The 26,424-nt window shown below is 37.7% G+C and overlaps 2 protein-coding genes across 5 annotated transcripts in view; both read right to left on the bottom strand.

Moving 5' to 3' along the window:
• The window catches only part of LOC105531144 (mitochondrial inner membrane protein COX18), a 13,048-nt gene extending 4,409 nt beyond the window's left edge, over window positions 1-8,639 (bottom strand). The window contains exons 1-5 of one of the 2 annotated variants that reach the window (XM_011968981.1): window positions 8,179-8,639; window positions 6,908-7,008; window positions 4,169-4,332; window positions 3,701-3,822; window positions 615-722 (exon numbers count right to left, since the gene is read on the bottom strand). In XM_011968981.1, coding sequence (XP_011824371.1) covers window positions 615-722; window positions 3,701-3,822; window positions 4,169-4,332; window positions 6,908-7,008; window positions 8,179-8,511 — 828 coding nt within the window. In that variant the 5' untranslated portion in view covers window positions 8,512-8,639. Of the gene's footprint in view, window positions 1-614; window positions 723-3,700; window positions 3,826-4,168; window positions 4,333-6,907; window positions 7,009-8,178 lie in introns of both variants that reach the window. The other variant, XM_011968980.1, reaches the window with a different exon arrangement.
• A 4,972-nt stretch (window positions 8,640-13,611) lies between these two features.
• The window catches only part of ANKRD17 (ankyrin repeat domain 17), a 183,064-nt gene continuing 170,251 nt past the window's right edge, over window positions 13,612-26,424 (bottom strand). For all 3 annotated transcript variants that reach the window (XM_011968977.1, XM_011968979.1, XM_011968978.1), the window contains 5 exons: window positions 24,122-24,319; window positions 17,493-17,741; window positions 16,190-16,368; window positions 15,775-15,939; window positions 13,612-15,116 (listed from right to left, as the gene is read on the bottom strand). In XM_011968977.1, the coding sequence (XP_011824367.1) occupies window positions 15,057-15,116; window positions 15,775-15,939; window positions 16,190-16,368; window positions 17,493-17,741; window positions 24,122-24,319 (851 nt within the window). In that variant the 3' untranslated portion in view covers window positions 13,612-15,056. The remainder of the gene's footprint in view (window positions 15,117-15,774; window positions 15,940-16,189; window positions 16,369-17,492; window positions 17,742-24,121; window positions 24,320-26,424) is intronic.

The following is a 26,424-nucleotide window of genomic DNA, read 5'->3' as shown; positions in this document are numbered from 1 at the left end:
AAAAAAAAAAAAAAAAATACTATGAAGTAGTTTTATATATGCTACACCCTAACTATTAACAACAACTGAATTTGACTTTATGTGTTGGCTCTGAGTAAACATAGAGATATACCCAACACAGCTTTTGCCTCCTTAGAAACTTCTAAAGTATTTGTGGGAAACATGCAGAAGACTGAACTAACTGCAAACATAACTGCTTCTTTTTCTATTTCTGTAAAGTTTAATTAGGTATATACAGGGATAAGTTTACCTATTTCACAGAGTTGTTATGAGATTAAATAATACCATACAGGAACCCAAATGGTCTTAGCATTTTGTTTTGTTTCTTTTTTAAGTGCTAAATTCTTTGCTCCAGTTTACATAGGTAGAACTAATTCCATATACCAAGTAGTCAAATGGAAGAAATACTATATTCATGGTATTACGCAAAACACATTGCAAGATTTAAAAAAGGCAAGAAATAGAGACAGATTCGTTACCACAGAAATACTGATTTGGTAAGGGATCAAGTAGTCAGAGAGGAAGTTCAACAGAAGAGGCAAGATCCCAGCCAGTCTAAGCTAAAGTCAGAGAGGATTTAGCACATGCTACACACAATGTTGGTGCTTACTCACTGAGGGTACCGTTGCAGCAACTGGAATCATCAACACCGACATTGCACGGACAAAGTATGTAACATATGTCTGCAAACGAGATATTCCAATTTTTTGTAGAGCAGAAATCTGAAGGGGTAGAACATATACATGCATAAAGATTATTAAAATGCATATTAAATCAGATAAGCTTTAAAATACAAACTGATTTTTCACTGGCGTCCATCTACACTTTAATAAAAGTAATATATATACACAAAAAACACTGATTAATCTATATGGCTGATCATCTTTTTATTTTTTGAGACTGGGTCTTGCTGTCAAACAGACCAGTTTGAGGCTGGTCTCAAACTCCTGGGCTCAAGTGATCCTCCCGCCTCCTCCTCCCAAGTAGCTGGGATAATAGGCATGCACCAACCACTACACTCAGCTTGATCATCCAACTTTTAAAAACCTTAATAACTGGCCTAGGTGGAAGGATCACTCTAGTCCAGAAGTTTGAGACTACAGTGAGCTATGATTATGCCACTGCACTCCAGCCTGGGCAATAGAGCAAGATCTTGTCTCTTAAAAACAACAACAACAACAACAACAACAACAACAAAAAATCACTTACTAATTATGTCAAATTCTTAAATTCTTAAATGACACTTTTTTGGCACAAAGTGTCAAAAAACAAGGGCAATGATTTAAATGGTAGCTATTGTCACGGCATTCTTCAAGCTCCACTTAACAATGATTTATATGGTAGCTACTGTCACAGGATTCTTCAGGCTCCACTTAAGAATTCTGCACAAAGCTGGGGGCCTGTAATCTCAGCGCTGTGGGAGGCCCAGGCAGGCCGATTGTTTGAGCTCAGAAGTTTGAGACCAGCCTAGGCAACTAGGCAACATAGTGAAACCGTCTCTACAAAATATACAAAAATTAGCTGGGTGTGGTGGCATCCCTGTAGTACCAGCTATTTGGGAGGGAGACTGAGGTGGGAGGATCGCTTGAGCCTGGAAGGCACAGTGAGCTGAGATCATGCCATTGTACTCCAGTCTGGGAGACAGAGTAAGACTGTTTCCAAATAAAAAAAAAAGGAGGAAAAAAAATAAAAAAAACAAACTTCTGCATAATTATGACTCTAGAGCCAAACTACGTAGTTTTACATTTTTATGCCTCACTTTCTCTGCATTAAAAAAGGATAATATTTAGCTCACAGGGTTATTCTAAGAAGTAAATGAGTTGACTTATGTAAATTGCTTATAACAATGCCTATGGTCAGGCACAGTGGCTCACATCTGTAATCCCAGCACTTTGGGAAGCTGAGGCAGGCGGATCACTTGAGGTCAGGAGTTCCAGACCAGTCTGGCCAACATGGTAAAACCCAGTCTCTACTAAAAATACAAAAAATTAGCTGGGTGTGATGGCGGGCACCTGTAATCCCAGCTACTTGGGAGGCTGAGGGAAGAGAATCGCTTGAACCTAGGAGGTGGAGGTTGCAGTGAGTGGAGATCACACCAGTGTACTCCAGCCTAGGAAACAGAATGAGACTCTGTCTCAAGAAAAAACAAATAAACAAACAAACAAACAAAATGTCTTGAACATAGTGTATGTTAAGTAAGAATAAGCTTTTAATAAGCTTTTATTTTTCTTTTAGAGATGAGGTCTCTCTCTCTGTCGCCCAGGCTGGAGTACAGTGGTAGGATCACAACTCACTGCAGCCTCCATCTCTTGGGCTCAAGCAATCCTCCTGACTCAGCTTCGAGTAGCTGGAACTAGAGGCACATGCCACCATGCCCCACTATGAAAACACTTTCATTAGTCTTTAGAAGACATAGAGGAAAAGACTAGGGGATTGACATTGATTCAGTGTACCCTCGTGCTTATCACTTCCTTCTTTCTACCAAATATTCACTGAATACCAACCACAGGGGACAGTGCTAGTGCTCTTAGGGAAACATATTTGGACTACAGGTAGAGTCTTTCCTTAAGAAACTTTCACTCAAGACCTTATATTAAATCATCTTCATTTTCCTCATCTGAAAGAATAAGGAGTGTATTAGATTTCACAAACAGGGATCAGAGGTCATGAGGTCTGGGAGATCTCTCCTGAGGTAAATCATTTTTAAGATTTCTTCCAGTTCAGTCTGTTCTACTCAGAGTCTGAGAATAATTTATGAAATTATATTCATGCTTTCCCTAAACTGCTGAGTAAAGCAGCCTGTGATAAGGGTTAAGACATGACTGAGAGAGCTGGGTCCCAGCACTTTGGGAGGCCGAGGTGGGTGGATCACCTGAGGTTAGGAGGTCGAGACCAGCCTGGCCAACATGGTGAAACCCTGTCTCTACTAAAAATACAAAAAATTAGCTGGGTATGGTGGCGTGCACCTGTAATCCCAGCTACTCAGGAGGCAGAGGTTGCAGTGAGCCAAGACTGTGCCATTACATTCCAGTCTGGAGTGTAATGGAGAGCGAAACTCCATCCGAAACGAAAAAAAAAAAAAAAAAAAGAATTGCTTGAACCCAGGAGGTGGAGGTTGTAATGAGCCGAGATGGCGCCACTGCTCTTCAGCCTGGGAGCCGGAGTGAAACTCCATCCGAAAAAAAAAAAAAAAAAAAAAAAAAGACATGACTGAGAGGTCACATTTCCTATGTGTATGTTTTTCCCATTTCATCTTATAAAGACATTCAATGACTTCTTTAAGGTCATAAAGCAAGAAAATAGCAGTCAGAGCCTGACTGTGTTCCCCGCCTACAAATTTACATATTAAATAACACACACCCAACACCAGTCTATTGTAAGAATACAACCAGATTGACTAGGCATCTTCATTACTGTTTTTACCAAAAGCAAATCACAAAATTCTATGTATCAGAATCATACAATTTTGAAGCTGAAAGAGACTTGGAAGTGTACTAATTCAGTGCTTTTACTTTAATTTCGAGAGTTCTGAGGCCCACAGAGGCCTAGGCCAATGCCTGACGTGGAATCAGGAACAAAGGGATCTCACTTCTAACTCAGAGCTATCTTCACCAACTCAAACAAAAATAGATTTGAAGTCAGAACAGCAGCAACAAAAATCCCAATAAATGGCAAACAAATTTCATTTAAAACTACTGACCTCCACTATTAACAAATTGATGACGCCAACAGAGATAGGCAGAATCCAAGTGGAGTCCGGTGCAGTGAGGTCAGGAAACCACAGAATACCACCAGTAGCTAACTGTTCCTGAACAGAAAAACCTGCTAAAATAGTTTTATAAATAAAACAACAGAAGTCCTAAAAACAGCAGAGAAAAATATATAAGACATAAATAAGTAGTCTGACAATTCCAACAGTGTCCCTCACAGGAAAGATCTGCACTAGATTTATTCCAGTTTTTCACTCACAATATATCTATTTTTTTCTCAATACAAAATGTTGTCCTCAACACAATCTGTTTACACTTAACACTTTAAAATCTATGCTCTTATAAGGAAGATATTGAACATATCCTAATTGTGAAAAGTATGCTTTTTTTTTTTTTTTTTTTTAGTACAAAGACAATGTTAAAGAACTTCTTTGGGAGAAGACTTATATAATAATTACCTTCTGAATGTGCTGCCCCGGTGCTTAAATTCCGGAGAGCAAAAGACATGAAGATCCACATTGGAAGCTGAATCCAAACCAACACAGTGGCTTTGAAAGGGTGGCAGTTATCTCGCACATACAGTTCTGAAATTATCCTCTTCATATTCTTTAGATAAGTGAGCCTAGATTGAGGTTAGTGGAAAAAAAAGGGAAAGAGGAAATGTCATCTAAGAATCATGCTTTATTTCCATAGCACAAATAGTGCCTGCTGTAGTTATTAGCTAAAGGATTTGTATAAGGGTTTCAGCTGTCACAGGCATGTTGAGGGGTTCCCTAAAGAACAGGCAAATAAAGCCTTTTATCAAAACTTCTACAATATGGTAAATAAGTTACATAACAATCTGAAATTGTCAGACTACAGGCTTTGTCTCTGGTGGTCTTTGGCTGATTAGGCTTTTAAAGTAAATTTCACTACTGACATGGTATAACTACAATTAATATTGGAAATATGGAAGCTAAAGGCAAACTTTAATCAAATCTCTCCACTCCAGCCAAACTTAATCACTTCATCTCTGAATATACCTTTTGGAGCTATGTGGTTTTATACTGTGTATGCTCTTGGCCTGTCAAAATAGTCTCCATTTTTCAATCAACTATCTCACAAAGATATTTTTAACCTGTTTCTCTGTTAACCATTAGTTACTACTGTTTTTTTCCTGAAATTTTACTTTTTAGAATAGTCTTCCTTCAGGTTCAAGAGAATATGAGTTAAAAAACAGAAACTAAAGTATTCTTGAGGGGAAAGTCTTCTATTTTATTCATCTTTAAATCTCCTGTATCATACATTTTGTACAGAGGAGGCATTCAATAGTTTTTCTGAATTTAGTCAAATTATAGTGTATAATAAGACAGTACACAAAGACATTCTAGGTCCTTCATAATTTCACATCTGCCTATTCTTCCAATTTTATCTCGTTACTCCTCTAGACACCTGCATATTCTGGCCCCTGAATGACTTTAGTTTGTCCAATAAATCAGACTTCCGCATAGGCATGCCTTTGGAAGTACTGTATTATATCATCTGTGTGGAAAGCCCACTTTCTTGGCTGTCCATCTGACACACTGTCTTTCACCTTTGAAGACTCAATACTATTGAATGCAGGAAGCTGGCCAACACTGTGGCTTGCACTTGTAATCCCATCTACTTGGGAGGCTGAAGTGGGAGGATTGCTTGAGGCCAGGAGTTTGAGACTGGCGTGAGCAACACAAGGAGACTCTGTCTTGTTCAAAAAAAAAAAAAAAAAAAAGAAAATGCCAGAAGCCCTCAGATGTCTCCTCCTAGAAAGAAACATCTCTAAGGATGTATCTGTACAACCATCCTGCCAGTACGGCTTAAGCAAAGTGCCACAAGTCTTATCTAGGCTGCGTTGATAACCCAGGCAAGCAGCTATTAATTTGGTTCTTTTGGCCTATGGCTGAAGCTTTCAACTTCTTTGATCAGTAAAATTTCAAAACTATAGTTCTGTCAACTTTTAATTTTTACCAAATAAAGACATTAAACTATCACCACGATTCTTTAAAATGTCAGATCTTTTTAATACTAAATAAAGGACACAATCTCATATTAAAAATAGTTGGGAAATTTACACCTATATAAAAATATATGGTTAATAATATATACATAACACAGATTGATACCACAAAGCCCTTTTTCATTGCTTAAAAAGGAGAATAATTTGTCATAGTCTAATAAGGATCAGAGTTTGGGAAACTGATTAAGGAAGGAGTTGATTGAAGCAGGGAGGCTTGTAAGTTCCCAGTAAATGAATGCAGACATCCTTAGGCACAGCCAAGCACCCTTAGATTGGGACTTTCCAAGAACCCAGGCAGACAAATGCACAGAATAACCACAAAGGATGGACAGTACCTTAGCTATCGAAGTGTTTCTACTGTGGCACTTACGTTTTCTACCTCCTCTTTCCTGTGGGCTATTACCTGCTGTATCTTTCCCAAACGGTCAAGATTGTAAACAACCTGCGTCATTTGTTGACAAATATCACAAAAAAATGGCAAAGTACCTTCATCCTGCGAAGCCTGCCCTGACTTTCCTTGATGATCTAGCTCCTTGTACATAATCTTTATAGAGTAGTTAGTTCACTGACATTATTATTTGATTACAGGTCTGTCTTTTTCAATAGGCTGGAATCCCTAAAGAATAGGAACATGCTCTTATCTTTGTCCATTTATTTCTTTGCTTTCAGTCCAGCATATGAAACTATCATGCCATATTAATAACTTACGAAAATATAAAAGAGTAGGCCAGGTGCGGTGGCTCACACCTGTAATCCCAGCACTTTGGGAGGCTGAAGAGGGTGGATTACCTGAGGTCAGGAGTTCGAGACCAGCCTGACCAACATGCAGAAACCCCGTCTCTGCTGAAAATACAAAATTAGTCGGGTGTGGTGGTGCATGCCTGTTAATCCCAGCTACTCAGGAGGCTGAGGGAGGAGAATCGCTTGAACCCGGGAGGCAGAGGTTGTGATGAGCCAAGATCGCACCATTGCACTCCAGCCTGGGTAACATGAGCGAAACTCTGTCTCAAAAAAAAAAAAAAATATATATATATATATATATATATGCAAAAGAAATACTTTACTGCCAAAACTACAGAATACTCAAACTTATAATTAACATCACTATTTATGTGTGTGTGTGTGTGTGTGCGCGCGCGCTCTTACATGGATATAATTTGCTTACCTGGCAACTCTTTCGGACCACCCCAACTGATTTGCACGAACTACAACTTCTTGGTTAAGATGCCTGGCAATAGCTTTTATTTCTGGCTGCAAATTTTCCACCTAGCTAAAAAATAGGTTTTGTTATGAGCATATAAAAGATCTTTATTCACAATCACTCAGAATTTTTCACATTATTCCCTCGAGTCATTTAAAAATGTAGTTTACTGATCATGTCAAGAAACCTTAAGTCTAAGCACAAGATGTTAATTTGCTTAAAATGTCCTCAGTCACAACCAAATTCACAATGTATACTTATCCATGTGATCCTGGGTAAGTAATTTAACCTCTAAAATCAGGTTTCCTCACATATAAAATATATAACAGCACCTACTTCACAGGGTTATAAGTATTAGATGAGAACTGCACCCTGAGCTCTACTGTTCCATCTTTAGATTTCCTAGTAATGTAAGCGGAGAAAACAGCTGTTAAGAACCTTCCACTGCGATAGCCACAAATCAAAAACAAAAATAGCATTTATTCCTGCCCTGTGTTCATTCTTCCTGTAAAATGGCTCACTGCCTTAATGTTGCTGCTGATTCCGTTCCTGTTTTGTTTCCGGTTTTTTTCCCCCATGCTCACAACTTGAAAACATGAAAGCCACTATTTTTGAAATATCTCATTTGAATAATCAAGCACTTGAACCCGTATTATCTGACTTGCTCTGATAATGTTGTGAAGTAGGCAAGGAAGGTACTGCTATCCTTATTCCTCAGAAAAAAGGATTCAGCAGTAAAAGTTCAAGTGACTGCAACCGACCACAGTCTTAGTCGGGCCTGGACAGGAATCAAGTTCGCAAACTGTTAGTCCAGTAGTTTCTTCCTAATAAAAAAGATCAGCTGGAATACTTTGGGACGAAAGACGCTGCAGACATACTGGCTGTTAAAACTTTTAAGACATGAATTTTATAGGTTTCGCCAACACAATTTCTTCTGCGACTGATTTCTTTGACTCCGTCCCCCGAGAGCAAGTATAGTAACCACTTGTGCTTGGAGTACAAATCCAGTAGGACAAACGAAATGACAGGTACATGTATCACAAAATATTTAACACACCTAATGCTAGTTAAATTATTTTTAACGCTAAAATGGTCACAATGAAATGGTCACGATGATTAAGCATTAAGCACTGCAGCAGGCAACATCGTGGGATCGAAAACCCTGAGTGAATGTCGGCCTTCCTACGCCGCAGGTGTTGCAGCGCAGGGTACGCGCACGGCTCGGCGCCCCTCACCTTGGCCAGGATGTAGTGCTGGTAGGCGGCCAAAGGCAGCGTGACAGCACCCCGCAGGGCCACGGTGGAGAGCAGAATGCTGCCCCACCAGGGCAGGCCCGTGGTGGCCTGCACGCCGAGCAGTACTTCTTCCGCAACCCGCACCGGCGAAGACGCGGCCAGGGCCTCGTACCAGCCGTTCGCATGGACTGCACAGACTGGTGCCACTGCCCACACTGAGAGAGTGGGGCGTTTGGCGCCGCTCGTAGGAACCCGCGCAAGCGCCGGGTCCCTAGCCCGCAGCTGCAGGGCAGGGAGCGGCCGCAGCCACCGACCGCCGAGTCGGCACAGCATTTCTGCACCACGGCAGAGCCCGGAACCCGGGCTTCACAATCCTGCCGACATACACCAGCCAGCCAAAGCTGTTAACGCGCACGCTTCTGCAACAGCGGGCATAAACCGCAGGCGTATCCGCCTGCAGCCGCGATTGACCTTCCCAGTCAAGCCGGTGACGTCTTGCGTCGCAGTTGATATGACGCAAGAGATAGGAAGGTCCCGCCTTTCCCACGCGGCACTGGGCAGGCCTACTGCGCACACGCGAAACTTCCCGCTGCTAGGGTGGTTACTCCGAGGCCGGACCAAAACTGCAAACATGGGTGGAGCCTGCTGCCCTCCGCGGGGCTGGGTGTTCTCTAGGGAGCGCTCGCCTTGCAAAGTTCATCTTCACCGTGTAACTTAACCATTCTTTTTCACTAACGCTAATCGTCATTTGTAGTGGAATTATCTTTGCTCGGTGTTTTTTTTTGTGACCAGAAGCTGATCCCCAACCTTTTTACGTGCACCTGATTGCTTCCGCTAGCGATTACGATAGATTATAATACGCGAGTCACACGTTGCTAAAGTGCCGGCTTGTAGAGAGACGCATGTTTCTTGCTGACCCTGAGTGTTAATAAGCATGCTTAAAGCACGAGGGGTAGTTCAGTCTCTTGTAGATTTAATTGACCCATCTGTTCCAGTTAGTATTTTGAACACCACCTGCAAACTGAATTTCTTCGATGTTTTGTCTTCCATGGTAAATAGCAGCAAAATCTTACAGTAAGATAAAAGTGTCATCTCTTCATTTAAGGGAAACTGTCACTGGCAGTTCACTGGCAGTACGGTGAATTCCTCACTGGAGTTTACTTGTATCCTATATAAGTTTTAGAGAGCCCGAACAGCAGCATTGGCTGTCTTCTGGTTAAAAGGAATACGTTGAATCTACATGAACTATATAGTTTTTACTTTTGTGTTCTTGGAAACAACAAAATGGAATGTCGTGGAGGAGTTTCCCCACCGAAGGGTCACCCCTAGACTACATACCAAAATATGTTGTGAGGAGTAAACCTTGATTTTATTTATTTATTTAGGAAAAGAAGCCTCCAACAAATGTTGGGTAATGTCAAACGGCAGCTATCGTTTGCCCTTCACTGTGCACCTAACCAAGGGTACCCTACGATAACTTTCTCAGGATTCTGGAATTCATGTGCTTTCCAAACTGACTGATATATCTATACATGAATTTTTAAATTCTTAAAGTCTTAAGACTCCCATCTCTTTAAAAAAAAAAAAAAAAAAAAGCTGTAAGCTGTTCTTCATTTCCAAAGATTTAATTTTGTGGAGTTGTATCAGGGGTCAGAAATGAGACTTTAGTGTGGGAACACATTTTTTGCTATGTATTGTGTTCATATATTACATTCTTATTTTAAAGTATTTCCTTAAGTTTGAATATTGTGATCTAAATAAAATTTGTGAATATTTAGTTTCTGCTAATTTCATATATTTGTATAAACACATTTCTTAATCCATATAATAGGGATGACCAGAACTTGCTATCTACTTGGTAGAGGATGTTGGGGGAAGTATTTGTCAATTTTAAAGCCCAATGCAAAAGAAAGTGTTACTACTAATGTATAGGCACTGTTTATACAACATTGTGATTATCTTATATCTTTTGTTTCAGAGTACAGTATAAAATGATCTACGACTATTGAGTGAAACAACTGAAATCGTTTGTCAATCCTCTTTGCAAATGAACTTGTTCAATGTATTAAAACATTTGTAAAAGTTCAACATTTATAATTAGCTTATTCCAGTCTTTGATATCAGTGTTATGTCAGTTAATTTCTCAACTTTAAATTCCTTAAGAAGAGACTATGTATTACATTTTCTTTCTGCAGTCTCTGTAATTCTTAACTATCATGGTGCCAAACACAAGAATGGAGCTTGCTATGGACTGAATGTTTTTGTCCTCCCCAGATTCTTTTCTGAAACCCAAAGGTGATGATATTTGGAGGTAGGGCCTTTGGGAGGTAATTGGTCTTAAAGGTAGAGCTCTCGGATAAGTGCCCTCATAAGAAGAAACAAGGCTGGGCATGGTGGTTTACGCCTGTAAATCCCTGTGCTTTGGGAGGCTGCGTGGGGAGGATCACATGAACCTAGGAGTTTGAGGTTGCAGTGAGCTATGATCACGCCACTGCACTCCAGCCTGGGTGACAGAGCAAGATCCTGTCTCTTAAAAAAAACAAAAACAAAAACAAAAGCAACAAAAAAAAGGAAAAGACAAAAGCAAGATGACCTTTTTCTGCCCTACATGAAGAAACTGAAAAGGAGACAGCCAGCTGCAAACCAGAGAGAAGGCCCTCAACAGAAAACATAAAGACGGGCATGTTGACGTTAGACATCTTAGCTTTCAGAACTGTGAGAAATACATTCTGTTAATCTCCTCAGTCAATAGTATTTTTGTTGTAGTGGCCTGAATTAAGTGCTGAAAATTTGATTATGGGGTATCATTATCATGTAATCATTTAGGCCTCTCATTTCCCAAATATGCCTTCTGAAATGTTTGTCAAACTAAATGACTATAGCTTACTAGGGTATATATAAAACAACAACAAAACACCTTTAAGAAATAAACTATTTGTTAGTGATCCCTTAGAATCATATTAAGATTTCAGTTTTTCTTTCTTACTTAAGGCATTACTTCTCAAAACCAAGGCTACCTAATCTAGAATTGGCTTTTTTCTCTTTATTGAAAGACATCTGCTTGCCATCTTTCTTATGATTGGTTTTCAAGCATTGAAAATGCAAAGTTGGGCTGGGCACGGTGGCTCAAGCCTGTAATCCCAGCACTTTGGGAGGCCGAGACGGCCGGATCACGAGGTCAGGAGATCGAGACCATCCTGGCTAACACGGTGAAACCCCGTCTCTACTAAGAAATACAAAAAACTAGCCGGGCGAGGTGGCGGGCGCCTGTAGTCCCAGCTACTTGGGAGGCTGAGGCCGGAGAATGGCGTGAACCCGGAGAATGGCGTGAACCCGGGAGGTGGAGCTTGCAGTGAGCTGAGATCCGGCCACTGCACTCCAGCCTGGGCTACAGAGTGAGACTCCGTCTCAAAAGAAAAAAAAAAAAAAAAAAAAAGAAAATGCAAAGTTGGCTTTTGTTTTTCAAAAGTGTGAATTCATTTAAAAGCAGAAGTACAATATGCAACCTCCTACACCACAGATATTAGGTTTATACTTTGTTTACGTTATAAAGGTATTCCGTCAAAGCCACAGTGGCACATTTTCCTTTACACTTAATCCAAAATTCAAGTGATCGTATTTTTGCAATCAAGGTGTGCAACACACTAAGACTTATTAAAGCACTGATGATGCTCCCATCTTAAATTCCAGTCACCTGAGTTAATCAAATGCTGTGACTTAAGCAAGCCTTTATCAATAGGATATGTATTTCCAAAGACATTAAGGAACATTCGGAATTTAGTGTCAAGGACAGCAAACATTAAAAGTGTAAGATACCTGCATAGATTCATTTACTTAAGTAAAATATATTGAGAAAGGGATACTGAATCTGCTCATAGTGATTAAAAGCAGTGACTTGGTTTTTCTTTGCTATTGTAATCCTTTTGAAATAATCCTGATTTTAAAATCTGTTATTAAAACAATGTTTTGGTACATTTTAAATGTTCTGTAATGCCAGATCTGTGGGAATAAGTGTTATGAAAAACATCAACATGAAAATAGATTTAATAAATTAGAGGATCTGAAGAGATTTTTATAACTTTGAGTTTTCCTGTTTAGTCTAACACTGTACTGTTTTAAAAATAAGTAATATAGGGTACAAAATTTTTACAAAATGTGTATTTAGGTTATTTGATTCAAAACACAGATGGACTATTATTTTTGTGAAGAAAAAGACAGGATTAGTTAATAAGCTATTTACCTTTTCCAAAGAAGAAAAATGAGTATATGTATAGTCATTTACAAAAAAATTAATTTTTGTGTACCAATAAAAATGACTTGACTTTTCAGTAATGGGAAATAGGAGGGGAAATTTCTTTTTTATAAACACTGAAGTCAGTGTTTGTAAATATGTTGATTATGTTGAAATGTATGTTGAAAAGGCATGAAATGTGGGATTTTGTTGGGAATGGATGGTATAAACTGATTATACAGTAATTGAGATATTAACTACTTGGGGATTTAAGGTGTGAACTAACCCAAGTGTAATGTCCACGAGTTAAATCACTTCTTAAAAGAATGATGTAGTCTGCATATACACATACCACATATTTTCAAAATTAAAAAAAAAAGACCTTCATGGTCTCAAAAAATTATGTTTTTTTATTGTTCAAATAAAAGTGCACTGCATTACATCTGAAATATAAAAAATGTATTTGAAAAATGTTCCTAGTACAGACTTCTAAAACCATGGTATTGTACTAAACAAGCCTGATCCCCAAAAGTAAATATGGAGCATTTCAATCTATATGCCCTGGCCCCACAGTTTTGAAGTTAAGAAAACACAGGGGATTTCCCCCCTTCTTTTTAAATAAGATATCTCAACTAAGAAATTCAGTATTGTGAAACAACACAACTCACGTGTAGTAATAAATATTGGATAGCATCTGTTCTCCAACAGGATTATCTCAAATAGAAAATAACCCTAGTTAACACAGGGAAGAATTAAGAAAAAAAAATTTATGTATAGAATAGTGGCAAGTCATATATAAAATACTTTGGTAAATAACATTATTACATCCCTTTTTTAGTAAAGTGCTATAATTTTATTTCATAGCTATACTTATTTGTAGGCTGTCTTTTAGCTCTCCCTTTAAATGTGGGCATATTAAACATAGGTGGAAAAACAAATTTATATATTTTAAGACCACTTCTTAAACTAAAAGATATGAATGTACTGTTTACAAATTTCTACATATGTTTGAGAAGTCATCTTTCTACTCTTTACTCAGGCTTTACTCTTTACTCAGACTAAAGAAATCATTTGATTTACTTGACAACCAAGGAACCATATTAATATCATCAACTCTGGGTGATTTATATGAATTTTAGTTAGTGTTTATGCTTTACCAGTGTGAAATTTTATATCTAATTTAAAAAAAAGACAAACTGATATATACATTACTTGATTTTTATGCTTACTTTCTTTTACATTTCAACCATATAATTAATTTTTCCATGAGACAGGGTAGGACACATAATCTTCTTGGATACATTACTGTTTATTGTTTCAAGTGGATGGAATATATAAATCCCACTGAGTAGTTTAGTGTGGCCCTGTATCTTATATAAACAGGTTAAATGGAGACTTTATATTGTAATCTGTGTATTTATGTATCTACCATAAATTGTCTTTGTGACAAATGCAAAATTTCTTTTATTACTTGGCTCAAATTAACTGTTGATCCTTTTCACTTATAATATACAAGTGTAAAAAAGCAGGAAGCCTTAAAATTGAAAAAAGAAATAAGATATTTTCCACTAAATTACTGCAAATTGAAATTTTTATGTTGACTGTTGATGACTGAAAAGCCAATGTTAAGAATCAATATCATCCAATATAAAATAGTACATTGAATTGTTTAATAAACAGAATATTAAGAGCTTGTATATGCTGACTGGGAACAGTGGTGGCTTTTTAAATTCTCAGAAAGTTTAAACATTTTATAATTAGAAGAAACCACTGGTGATGATGAAGATGGTCCATCTCGGTAGCAGCCATTACAGTGAAAATCTTGACAGAACTTTTTCACTATCAGCAAGATAATTTTACTGGTATTAGTGGTAAAGGTAAGGAGAGAAAAAAGAATGACGAGATAAGTGTGTATTAGTTTTAAAAGTGAGAAAAGGCAATAAAACAACATGGAAAAGCCAGAAATTTCTTCTTCTATATGTGCCTTGCTACAAATAAACCAAAAAGAAAGCAAGATGGGTATTTTAAAAGCCAATGTGGGGAAACATCCAATGATAATGCCCATTATTTTACTTTATACTTAAATTACACAAGTAGAAAAGTTATGCTTATTAATAGTTTAATGTATGAAGGAAACATCCAGATTTCTGAATATGAAGGTACATATCTCACATTAATTTAAGTCTACATAAAGTAGAGCCTCTATACTGACATATTGAAATTTACTTTCTGCTTAGCCTTTTCTGTTATGTAAACAATTGTACATTTATTTGCCATTCTAAAACTTCAGGATCAAGTTTACATAATTTTGCTAAATTTCCGTGTTTGCTCAGAAGCAGTTTACAGTACTAAAACCAACCAGCCAAAGAACAGCTTCAACAGAAAGTTATGTCCGAAGGGGAAGAGGGAAAGAAAAAAAGAAAAATGATAAGAAAAATGCTAACTAAGGTAAAACGGATGATGATGGGGAATGGGCAGTCACAAATGTTCACAGAAAATAGGTCAGTTAGTAAGATCTTCTGCAAAAAGCCTACACACTTCAGTCAAGCACATCAGTAGAATGATTTGGGAGCATAATTTTTGTTTTCGGCCACTTGTGATTTCCTCCAAATGAAAAGGAATCTGCAGGCTAACAAGCTGATCCTCATCAGCCAAGCTGGTTCATATGCACACTGTTCATGTGAGGTGCCCAGGGTCCAGTCCACACCTATGAATATAGAGCATGCATTTTACAAAATATATATCTAGCATATATTTTATTAAAATAAAACTTTTAAAACCTAAGGAGGTACTCTTCAATTTGCAATATACTAGGAACTAATGGGAAAAAAATGATAAAATCTTTTTTCTATTATTTTCCTACCTCCTATCCCTCAAACAGAATCTGATTTACAACCTTTAAAAAAAAATCATTACCTGAGCATTTACAGATTCACGGTTGTGGAAAAAAAATAAATCAAAGATATTAAACATGCACTAAGCTAAAATATACAACCATTTATGTGAATTCTCAGAGTTATTTATAGCACCTTTAATAAATACCCTCTAGATGGTTCTTTTCACATAACTAGTAAACTTTAACATATAAAATCATATGATAGTCACTTTGCAACTTAAAATCTTTCATTTATTACCTGCTACCCAGTAGAATATACAATACCTTTCATAATTTTAGCCCCAAACCTGCCTTTGGTACCATTTCCCACAGCCCTCTGCTGTACTGCAGCTATATTAAATTTCCTTTAATTTCCTCAACTGCCCATATTCATCAGACTTTCTTGCTATTATGAGTTACCTGAATCCTATTTGTCTTTGCATTTCTTAAGCACAAAATAAATGTTTGTTCACTCAATGATCAGCCTTACCGTTTGAGGGCCATTATTTTCCGTGGAGCTGGAAACCATCTTTATCAGTGAGTTCCAAGAAGGGTCTGCAGCATGAGGGCCATTAAATATGGGTCCTCCAGCACCATCAGGGATAGGTGCTACTGGAGGAATCATTGCATTCCCATACACAGAAAAAGGCATACCCTTAAAAAAGGAAAACACACACATTAACATCCAAGTCATTGTTCATTCTTCCCAATATAATCAATAGCCTTAAAATTGATATTTTAAACTTCACCTCATCCTGGCAATGTGTAACTTATCTAAGAAATCTAAAAATTATTACCCATTATATAATTTATTTTAACATTAGATTATACATATGCCTACTATATTCAAAATATTTTCTCAGAAAATCCTCCCTTAAATAACTAGGACAAAATCAGGACTTTACCCCAACTTTAGGAAAGTCCATGTAGCCTGCAGGAACATGCTGATGGAATGTACCAGAAGGAGTTACAATTCCTGTACTCTCTCGCTCCATTGCCTGATGTTGTGAAAATACTCCTGGGTCAGACATCGGTCTGTGGATCATAGGATTTCCCATCCCAGGGTTACACCAGTCTACTTTGTCTGAGGGCAAACAAAGAGGCAAAACAAAAATAGGTAATATTTAAAATCAAAATAAAATATTTTCTGTTTTTCTAATATTTTCCACATTGAACCGTAAATTATTTCAATATAATAACCTACTTTTATATATTTACAGCAATATTTCTATGATTTGTACGTAGTGACATGATAGCTTAATGAAATAATCTAAAAACTTGGTGTTATAAAACAAAAGAAAAAAACCTAAGTACAACCTAAAGGGACTGAAAGGAAATATTAATATGTCCTTAATATGATGAAAGGAAGAAAAGAACATGCTTGCATTAGGTATTTTCACAAAGCAGTAATAAATAAATGTAATGAGAAAGGTCACATGGGGGACAGAGCTCTTAAACAAGTGATTAAATATTCACAACAACAAAAAAAATAGGAATACAGATCTTTTAGAAATGACTATGATGCTGGGCGTGGTGGTTCATGCCTGTAATGCCAGCACTTTGGGAGGCTGAGGTGGGTGAGTCACTTGAAGTCAGGAGTTTGATACTAGCCTGACCAACATGGTGAAACCCTGTCTCTATTAAAAATACAGGCCAGGTGCAGTGGCTCACGCCTGTAATCCCAGCACTTTGGGAGGCCGAGGCGAGAGGATCATGACGTCAGGAGATCATGACCATCCTGGCTAACATGGTGAAACCCCATCTTTACTAAAAATACAAAAAACTTAGGCGGGCGTGGTGGTGGGTGCCTGTAGTCCCAGATACTCGGGAGGCTGAGGCAGAATTGTGTGAACCCAGGAGGTGGAGCTTGTAGTGAGCCGGGATCACGCCGCTGCAGTCCAGTCTGGGCTACAGAGTGAGACTCCGTCTCAAAAAAAAAAAAAAAAAAAAAAAAAAATCAGCCAGGCATGGTGGTGCATGCCTGTAATCCCAGCTACTTGGGAGGCTGAGGCAGGAGAATCACTTGAACCGGGGAGGCGGAAGTTGCAGTGAGCCAAGATCGCCCCATTGCACGCCAGTCTGAGCAACAAGAGTGAAACTCCATCTCAAAAAAAGAAAAAAAAAAAAAGACTATGAAAGTTAAATACTGTTTACATTATAGTTAAATGCATAAAGTTAATTTCTAGAGAGCAGGATAGAATATCCTACCTTGATTGCCACCAATCCCTTCAAAGGACCAGATGCCACTATGCCCTACTGATGTAGACAAATTGCTCCCAATAACAGATGGAGCTGACGTTCCAGTTTGCCTGATACGTGCAGAACGTTCAGTCCCAATAGGGACTGGAACTTTCCTGTCCTGAGACACACTGCTGGGCTTTTCTGACCCTAACGGTACTGACGATGGGGCAGGAGATGGTGCACGAACTCCCGAGGATACTGACTGTGCAGAAGAATCTAGAGAAGAGACATTTTGAAATAAAATACAGGTCATCTATAGAACATGTAATTTTATGAAATCAAATCTTAAATTCAGGAGATGTTTTAAATACACTCAGAAAAACAAAATGTAAAAATAATACTTAAATAAAAATTATGCATATTAAAATTTGGCTAAAGTTCCATGACTTCAAGGTAGAATATGATGTCAATGCTGCATGCTGCAAAGTGTTCAACTACAAAGTGTTCAACTACCATTAAACTAAATAATATTCAAATGAATTAACCCTTGACATTAATTACATGTAGCAGTAGAGCAATAAGACGTTTAAATTAAAAAACAAACCAACAACAACAGAATGGAGATGGGTAAGAATCACTGCCTGTAATGGCAATCTCCAAACTGTATTCCTTGGGAACACTTGCTCTTTGTGTTATGATGAAAAAAACAAAGAGATTCAGCTATCTAATAAATTTGGAAAACCTAGCTTAAGAAAGAGAAATACGTTTCTTTGTTATTTATTCATTATTTATTTATTTATTTATTTTTAGAGACAATAAATAAATTGCTCTGTTGTTCAGGCTAGAATGCAGAGGCACCATCGTAACTCACTGTAGGCTCAAACTCATGGGCTCAAGCGATCCTCCCACCCCAACCTCCTGAACAGTTGGGACTACTGGCATAAGCCACCATGCCCAATTAAAAAAAAAAGTTTCTTCAAATTAGAACTTTACAGAATATTATATATGCTGATAAAATACCAATAAAAAGATCATTGCCTAAATCTGTTTTATTTTATCTTGTGAGTACTTCATAGAACACACTTTTGGTAATGAGAATCTTTTTTACTTATGCAAACAAGGTGGATTTCTTAATTTGAGAATATTCATTAGTGATTCAATCTCTATACATTATTGAGAAAAACAAAAATAATCAAAATTATATTTTTTATGAAAAGCTGAAATACTGGCCGGGCGCAGTGGCTCATGTCTGTAATCACAGCACTTTGGGAGGCCAAGGTGGGCGGATCATGGGATCCCGAGTTCGAGACCAGCCTGGCCAATATGGTGATACCCCATCTCTACTAAAAATACAAAAATTAGCTGGGTGTGGTGGCATGTGCCTGTAGTCCCAGCTACTTGGGAGGCTGAGGCAGAAGAATCACTTGAACCCGGGAGGTGGAAGATGCAGTGAGCTGAGATCGTGTCACTGCACTTCAGCTTGGGTGACAGAGCAAGACTCTTTTCAAAAAAAAAAAAAAAAAAAAAAAGGTTAAATATTAAAGCACATTTAAATTAAAATGGTATAAATAATAAAGGAGTCTGAAGCTTAAAAAATCAAGACTGTTACCTGCAGATTCAACAGAACTGCAGTTGAATTCCAAATAAGCCTACTATGTAAGATAAAAGAGAAAGACCTATAGCATTCCTGTTGACAATAAAATCACTCCAGAAAAAAAGCTATAACCTAAAATTCAAAAATGAACTAAAAGAAAGAAAACGAGATGAAGGAACAGCTTAATTCAGAATTAGTAAAACGGAAACAATATGACAAAACTCAGGAAAGTGTTAGAAGTAAAAGAATATTTCAACTAAATAGCAAATAAAACCACAAATTCTGCAATTATACATGCAGTAGAAAACAGACAAAAACTACAAGGAATACACAGACTTGTAAACACAAAGATAAATAACAAAAGCTTGTTTTTTAAAAAACTACATATTGAAAGGCCACACTTAAACCTCTATGAAAAATCAACCCAGAACAACTAACACCAAGACATAGTCAAGGCAGGCAGGCAGGAAGGAAAGAAAGATAAACAAATGAATCCTGCTTTCCCCTAGATTCATACCTGGGAGCCTACCCTAACCTCTGTGTTCACTCTAGTTTGCCTTTCATTTCCTGTATCCTTCTAGAACCAAAGTAGAGCAAAATAACAACAACTTTCCACACTGTTTTGTTTTTTACGAGATGGTCTCACTATGGTGCCCACAGTGGAGTACAATGGCTATTCACAGGCACAATCACAGTGCACTGCAGCCTCAAACTCCTGGCCTCAAGCCATCCTCCCACCTCAGCCTCCTACACATTCTATTTTAATAAACAGAATTAGTAGGCTTGCCTGCTGACCTGCGCCATTTAAGAAGTTTACTCTCTGCACAGATTCTGCCACCCTTCTAGTCATAGTTTTTATCAGATGACTCTGTTTTCTGCTCCCTCTCTGCACAACTATTGGATTAAGGATAGGCACCCATCCAAGAATGATCCATTTTAGGCAAGTCAATAACATGACCGAAATGGCCTGACTTGAACATATAAGCTGAGCCAATCACATTCCTCATCAAAGAATGGGGAATTAAAGGGTTAACTGGTTTAATTAATTATGAAGTTGAACCACTGATGTGCATATACAAGATTATGAAGACGTTTATGTGTAAGGAGAGCAGAATGCAAGAAACTGACAAGAAACAGACCATGAGTGAGAGACCACAAATCCTCTGAGAGAGAGAGAGAATAGCTATCCTTAAGTCCTGGACGGTTTGGAAAATGGTTCTGTATAGCCTTATATAAACATCGCTTTCCCTGAAATTCCCGGGATGGGCCTATATTCCTTTCCATGAAAAGAACCTAACTAAAATAATTTTCACATCTGTAATTACTATAATTACTTCAATTAGACAAAAAAGCAAAATTTAATTCAGAGCCATGTTATTTAAAAACATCAGCTTATATATTAGAGAAATAGGTTTCAGAGGATGCGGCAGATCTAGGTTTTGTGGGGCCTTAAGCTTACACGATTTTGGGAGCCTTTTTTAGAAGAATGCAAAATTGCAAATAAAAAAATCACGTACAGCACTTGGAAGTAGCCCATAAAATGAGGTAGCCTAAGGATTTAAGTTTCATTGACATCGTGGTAAATTCACCACAGTTTAGAAATGATAACAGAGTCCTGAGTTAAACTTGAAAGAGCAATGTGATTTACAAATTCAAAAAGTGGGGCCACTGGGTGTGGTGGCCTACACCTGTAATCCCAACACTTTGGGAGGCCCAGGAGGGCAGATCACTTGAGGCGAGGAGTTTGAGATCAGCCTGGGCAACACGGTAAAACCCCATCTCTACAAAAAAAAATTAAAAAATTAGCCAAGCATGGTGGTGCACACCTGTAGTCCCAGCTACTCGAGAAGCTGAGGCAGGAAGATTGCTTGAGCCTAGGAGGTGGAGGTTATAGTGAGCCAAGATTGTGCCACTGCATTCCAGCCTGGGCAACAGAGAGATACCTTGTCTTAAAAAAAAAAAAAAAAAAAAAATGGCGAGCCAAGGTGGTGGCTCACATCTGTAATCTCAGCATCTCTGCATTTTGGGAGGCAAAAGTGGGAGGATCTCTGGAGACCAGGAGTTCAAGACCAGTCTGGGCAACATGGTAAGACCTCATCTTACAAAAAATAAAAACATAAAAATAAAATAAAAACATTAGCTGGGTGCTATGGTAAGTGCCCGTAGTCCCAGCTACTTGAGAGGCTGAGGCGAGAGGACTCCTTGAGCCTAGGAGTTTGATTGAGGCTGCAGTGAGCTACGGTCACACACTGCTGCATTCCAGCCTGGGTGACAGAGAGAGACTTCGTGAGAAGAGGAGGAGAGGAGAGAGGAGAGAACAAAAAGTGCTTCTACAGTAAAATTACATGAAAAGAAAAGAAAGGAGAAGAACAAAAAGTGCTCCTACAGTAAAATTACACTGCACATTTCTCACAGTTTAGTTCAGTGTTTATTAAACATACCCTGAATTTAATCAGGAAGAAATAGTAGGAAATAAAAATAAAAGGCATTCTAGCAAACAACTAGCCTGTAGTCTTCATAAAATGAATCTTTCTTTGAAAGTTAAAGAAAGGCTCAGAGAATAGTTCTAGATTATTTGAGACTAAAGAAATATGGGAATTAAATGTAACTTGCAATCCTAATTGGAATCTTGGATGATAGAAAATAATAAAGTTATTGAGATAACTGATGAAATGTAAATATGGACCATATATTAGATAATAATATTATAAAATGTAAAGTTTGCTGAATTTAAACACTGCATCATAGTTGTCGAAGGGAACATTCTTATATTTAGGAAACTAAGTTATTTAAGGGCAAAAGGGCTTGACGTCTACAACTAACTCTAAAATAGTTCAGGAATAAAATAATATTACACACAGAGGAATATATGATGAGGAAAGGAAGTAATGTAGTTTAATTGGTGAATCTGGGAAAAATATACAAGGGATCCTTGTGGTATTCTTGAAAGTTTAAAATTATTAATTACAAAATCTGAGAGACATAACCAAATGCAGTATGTGAGCCTTGAGTGGTGGTTCCTGGTTCAAGAAAGAAACATCTATAAAAAATGTTTTGGAATAATTGAAGATATCTGAATATGCACTGATTAATTCTTACTGAATTCATGTTAACCTATTAGGTATTTGATAATGGTATTATGGTTGCATAAGAAAATATCCTTATTCTCAAGTGATGCATGTTTTTAGGTCTGAAGTGTCTTATCTGCACCTTATTTACAAATGGTTCAGCAAAACAGCAGAGAGAGAAAATAAATATAACAAAATCATTGGGAAATTTAGGTGAAGGAAATACGGATATTCCTTATACTATTCTTTACACCTTTTCTACAGGTCTGAAATTTTTTATAACAAAATAGTTACTGGAATGTGGCAATAATAAAAGCAATTGTAATGCCCTCAACGATACTCTGTATCTACAATATAGCACTATATTCAAAAGCATGTATTAAAAAACCTAACCTGGGTGATGCGGTAGTACACGCCTGTAATTCCAGCATTTTGGGAGCTGTGCAAGGATAATTAATATTCTATATGACTGCCACTATTTGACAAACCCAAGAAAAACTATGAATATAGAAATTCACTGCAGGCTACAATTTACCTCATGCTTTAACTGGCAATGTACTTTGACATGTATCTCTAAAATAATTACAACTTTTTACTCTTTCATTAAGTTAATTAGGTTAACTGTCACCTATTCTAGTATTGCTAATTAGAAGAAATCTGATAGTCAAAAAAAAACAAAACAAAACAAAATGGAGTCTTATTATAATTTCCTTAAGAGATGAGCAATTTCACATCTTTACCTCAAAAACAAACATATCCAACCTTACTACAGAATTCTCTTAATTTGAGTTGAATTCCCTCTAGCTGACTGATCTTCATTAGTTTGAAAATCTAGGCGCGGTGGCTCACGCCTGTAATGCCAGCACTTTGGGAGGCTGAGGTGGGCAGATCACGAGGTCAGGAGTTCAAGACCAGTCTGGCCAACATAGTGAAACCCCGTCTCTACTAAAAATACAAAAATTAGCCAGGTGTGGTAGCACACGCCTGTAGTCCCATTTACTTGGGAGACTGAGGCGAGAGAATCACTTGAGCCATTGTACTCCAGCCTGGGTGACAGAGCGAGACTCCATCTCAAATTAAAAAAAAAAAAAAAAAAAGAAAATCTAATCCCTGCTTCAAAAGTCTGCCTGTAGTTAAAAAACACATGTGATAATGTGAAATCAGTTGTGTTGTTAATGCAGATGAGATTGAGATTGTTTTTCTCTTTTTTTTGAGACGGAGTCTTGCTCTGTTGCCCAGGCTGGAGTGCAGTGGCATAATCTTGGCTCATTGCAACCTCCGCTTCCTGGGTTCAAGCGATTCTCCTGCCTCAGCCTCCCAAGTAGCTGGGATCACAGGTACACACCACAATGCCTGGCTAATTTTTGTATTTTTAGTAGAGGCAGGGTTTTGCCATGCAGGCCAAGCTGGTCTCAAACTCCTGACCTCAGGTGATCCACCCGCCTCGGCCTACCAAAGTGCTAGTATTACAGGTGTATGCCACTGTGCCCAGCCTAGATGAGATTTAAAGGTGGAATAAAAGGATATAATTTTCACTTAAGGGTAGAAATCTTTCTCTTTGGTAGCTGTATTCTCAAAACCAAAAGTAAACATAAATTAATAAGAGGTACAAGGATTAATTTTTTTCCCTCAGAAAATGATCCCTCAGGGCAGACGTGGTGGTTCACACCTGTAATTCCAGCACTTGGGAAGGCAGAAGGATTGCTTCAGCCCAAAAGTTTGATGAAACCAGCCAGGGCAACACAGTGAGGCCCTGTCTCTAATAAACATGAAAAATAATAAAAATCCCTCTTAGAACAACTTCAGTATTTTAAGTTTGATAGAACCTAGGTTGATTCCAATCATTTAAATACCTAGAAATTTTTTTGAAATTCCAGACTTCCAAGAGTACAAATTACATTTTTATGGTATTAAAATTATGATGAAGTTTGAAACCTGCTGTTTTTAAGAAAACATCTGCAGATTCTTATGGAATTAAGGTGTATAAAACTTACCATTTGATGCTGATGAACACGGAGTCAACAAACTAAGCGGGGAAAAATGTTGTCTGTTAAAGTTAGCAGCTGTGGGTGCTCCTCCAAGGGGTGCCCCAGGTCCGTACATCTGACCTCCTGAAAGGTTTGAAGCAAAGTTTCCCAAATGTGTTGAAGAAGGTGTTACAGAACCATATGGCGGGTCCATATTGACAATACCTATAATGTAGAAGGTCATCATAATTTATAATAGTTACCCCTGCAAGAAATAGACACACCTTAAAATTCTAAAAGGCCCTAAATACATTCAAAACTATTTTAGATAATTAAAAAAATACACCTGTAATCCCAGCACTTGGGAGGCCAAGGTAGGAGGACTGCTTAAGGCCAGGCGTTCAAGACTGGTCTGGGCAACATGTCAATCAAAACATCACCTCAAAAAAAAAAAAAAAAAAAGTTCCTAGCTGGTTGTGGTGGTTCATGCCTGTAATCTCAACACTTTGGGAGGCCAAAGTGAGAGGACTGTTTGAGCCCAGAGTTCAAGACCAGGATGCGCAACATTATGAGACTGTCTGTACAAAAAATTAAAAAAAAAAAAATTAGCCAAGTTTGGTGGTGCATGTTTGTAGTTCCAGTTACTTGGGAGGCTGAGGTGGGAGGATTGCTTGAGCCCAGGAGGTTAAGGCTGCAATGAGCTGTGATGGTGCCACTGCATGCCAGCCTGAGTGACAGAGTGAGACCCTGTCTCACACACACAAAAAACTAAAACTATGTAGATAATTATAAAAGAAACAATGATCACATTATACTCTAAAATTCAAATTATAATTTACTGGGAACAAATTTAATTCTTGATTGTAGTACTTTCAGCACTAGTGGGCATTAATGTTTTAGTTAAAAAGGATCAATTAGTTTTCCTTTACATGGGCTTTTTGTCAAAGTGGACTTTTGTTGCCTTTATGGATCGCAAAATTAATGCAAACTTATTTTAAAAACCCGAAACCAAAAACCATATATTAAACAGAAAGTGAAACTTCCAGATGTTCCTATTTCAAAAATGAATGTATGTGTATTTGTGAGAGATAAAAAGAGGAGCAAGAATAAACGTTTATCTTTAGGGATCTTTAGATAACTTTTTTTTTAAAAATGTTTATTTTTAGGGATAAAGATAAAACATTTACTCTTCCTCCTCTTTTTCTCTCTTACAGATACACATTTGTTTTTGAAATATGTTTATTAAAAAAGTATTATAAATGTTTACACACTAAACTATTTACACAAGTAACCTACCTGATTTTAGTCTAATGGGTTAAAACTACAGAAAAAAAGAAAGAAAATAATTGTCAATGATTTCTTTTTTTTTTTTTTAAACTTAGGAGACAGCTTTCTCTGTTGCTCAGGGTGGAATGCAGTGGCGTGATCATAGCTCACAGTAGCCTCAAACTCTTGGGCTCAAGCAACCCTCTTGCCTCAGCCTCCTATCTGGGACTACATGTGTGTGTCATTACACCTAGCTGTATTTTTGTTTTACCTTTTATTAGCTTTTATAGAATACATGTCAATATTGGATTTTATGCTTGAACTTGGGAGGCAGAGGTTGCAATGAGCCTAGATTGTGCCACTGCACTCCAGCCTGGGCGTGAGAGTGAGACTCCATCTCAAAAAATAAATAAATAAATAAATAAATAAAAATATATAATATGTATATATTATATATATATATATAAAATATATATATGATTTTAAATAGGTTTAAGGACCAAAGAGTTGTATAAAACTACAGGGCAAAAACGATAGGTTTAAGGACCAAAGAGTTGTATAAAACTACAGAGCAAAAACGGGCTGTAGATACAATTCTACAATGAAGAGATCTGATAATTATTACATATTAACCACATGGCCATGCTTTCCACAGCCAATACTGGAACAATTTGTCATTTTTTCTTTGTTTTAAGGAGACAGGAGATTGCTCTGTTGCCCTTGGCTCACCACAGCCTCCATCTACTGGGCTCAAGTGATCCTCCTGCCTCAGCCTCCCAAGTAGCTGGGATTACAGGTACATGCCACCACACTCAGCTTTTTAATTTATTTTTGTTGAGACAAGGTCTCACTATGCTGCCCAGGCTGGTCTTAAACTTCTGGCCTCAAATGAGCCTCTTGCCTCAGTCTCCCAAAGTGTTGGGATTACAAGTGTGAGCCACCACATCCAGCTAATCTGTCATTGATAAAATGCAGTGTGAGGTTCATATAGGTGACCCCATCACCTATATGATGCTCCTTGCTGAAATGTTCGATCTGAATCTAATCACGGATTGACATAATCA

This window comes from Mandrillus leucophaeus, unplaced genomic scaffold (assembly GCF_000951045.1).
Source record: "Mandrillus leucophaeus isolate KB7577 unplaced genomic scaffold, Mleu.le_1.0 Scaffold868, whole genome shotgun sequence".
NCBI classification, from domain to species: Eukaryota; Metazoa; Chordata; class Mammalia; order Primates; family Cercopithecidae; genus Mandrillus; species Mandrillus leucophaeus.
Note: the sequence above shows the minus strand (reverse complement) of the source record. Positions and strands in the feature narration are given on the sequence as shown.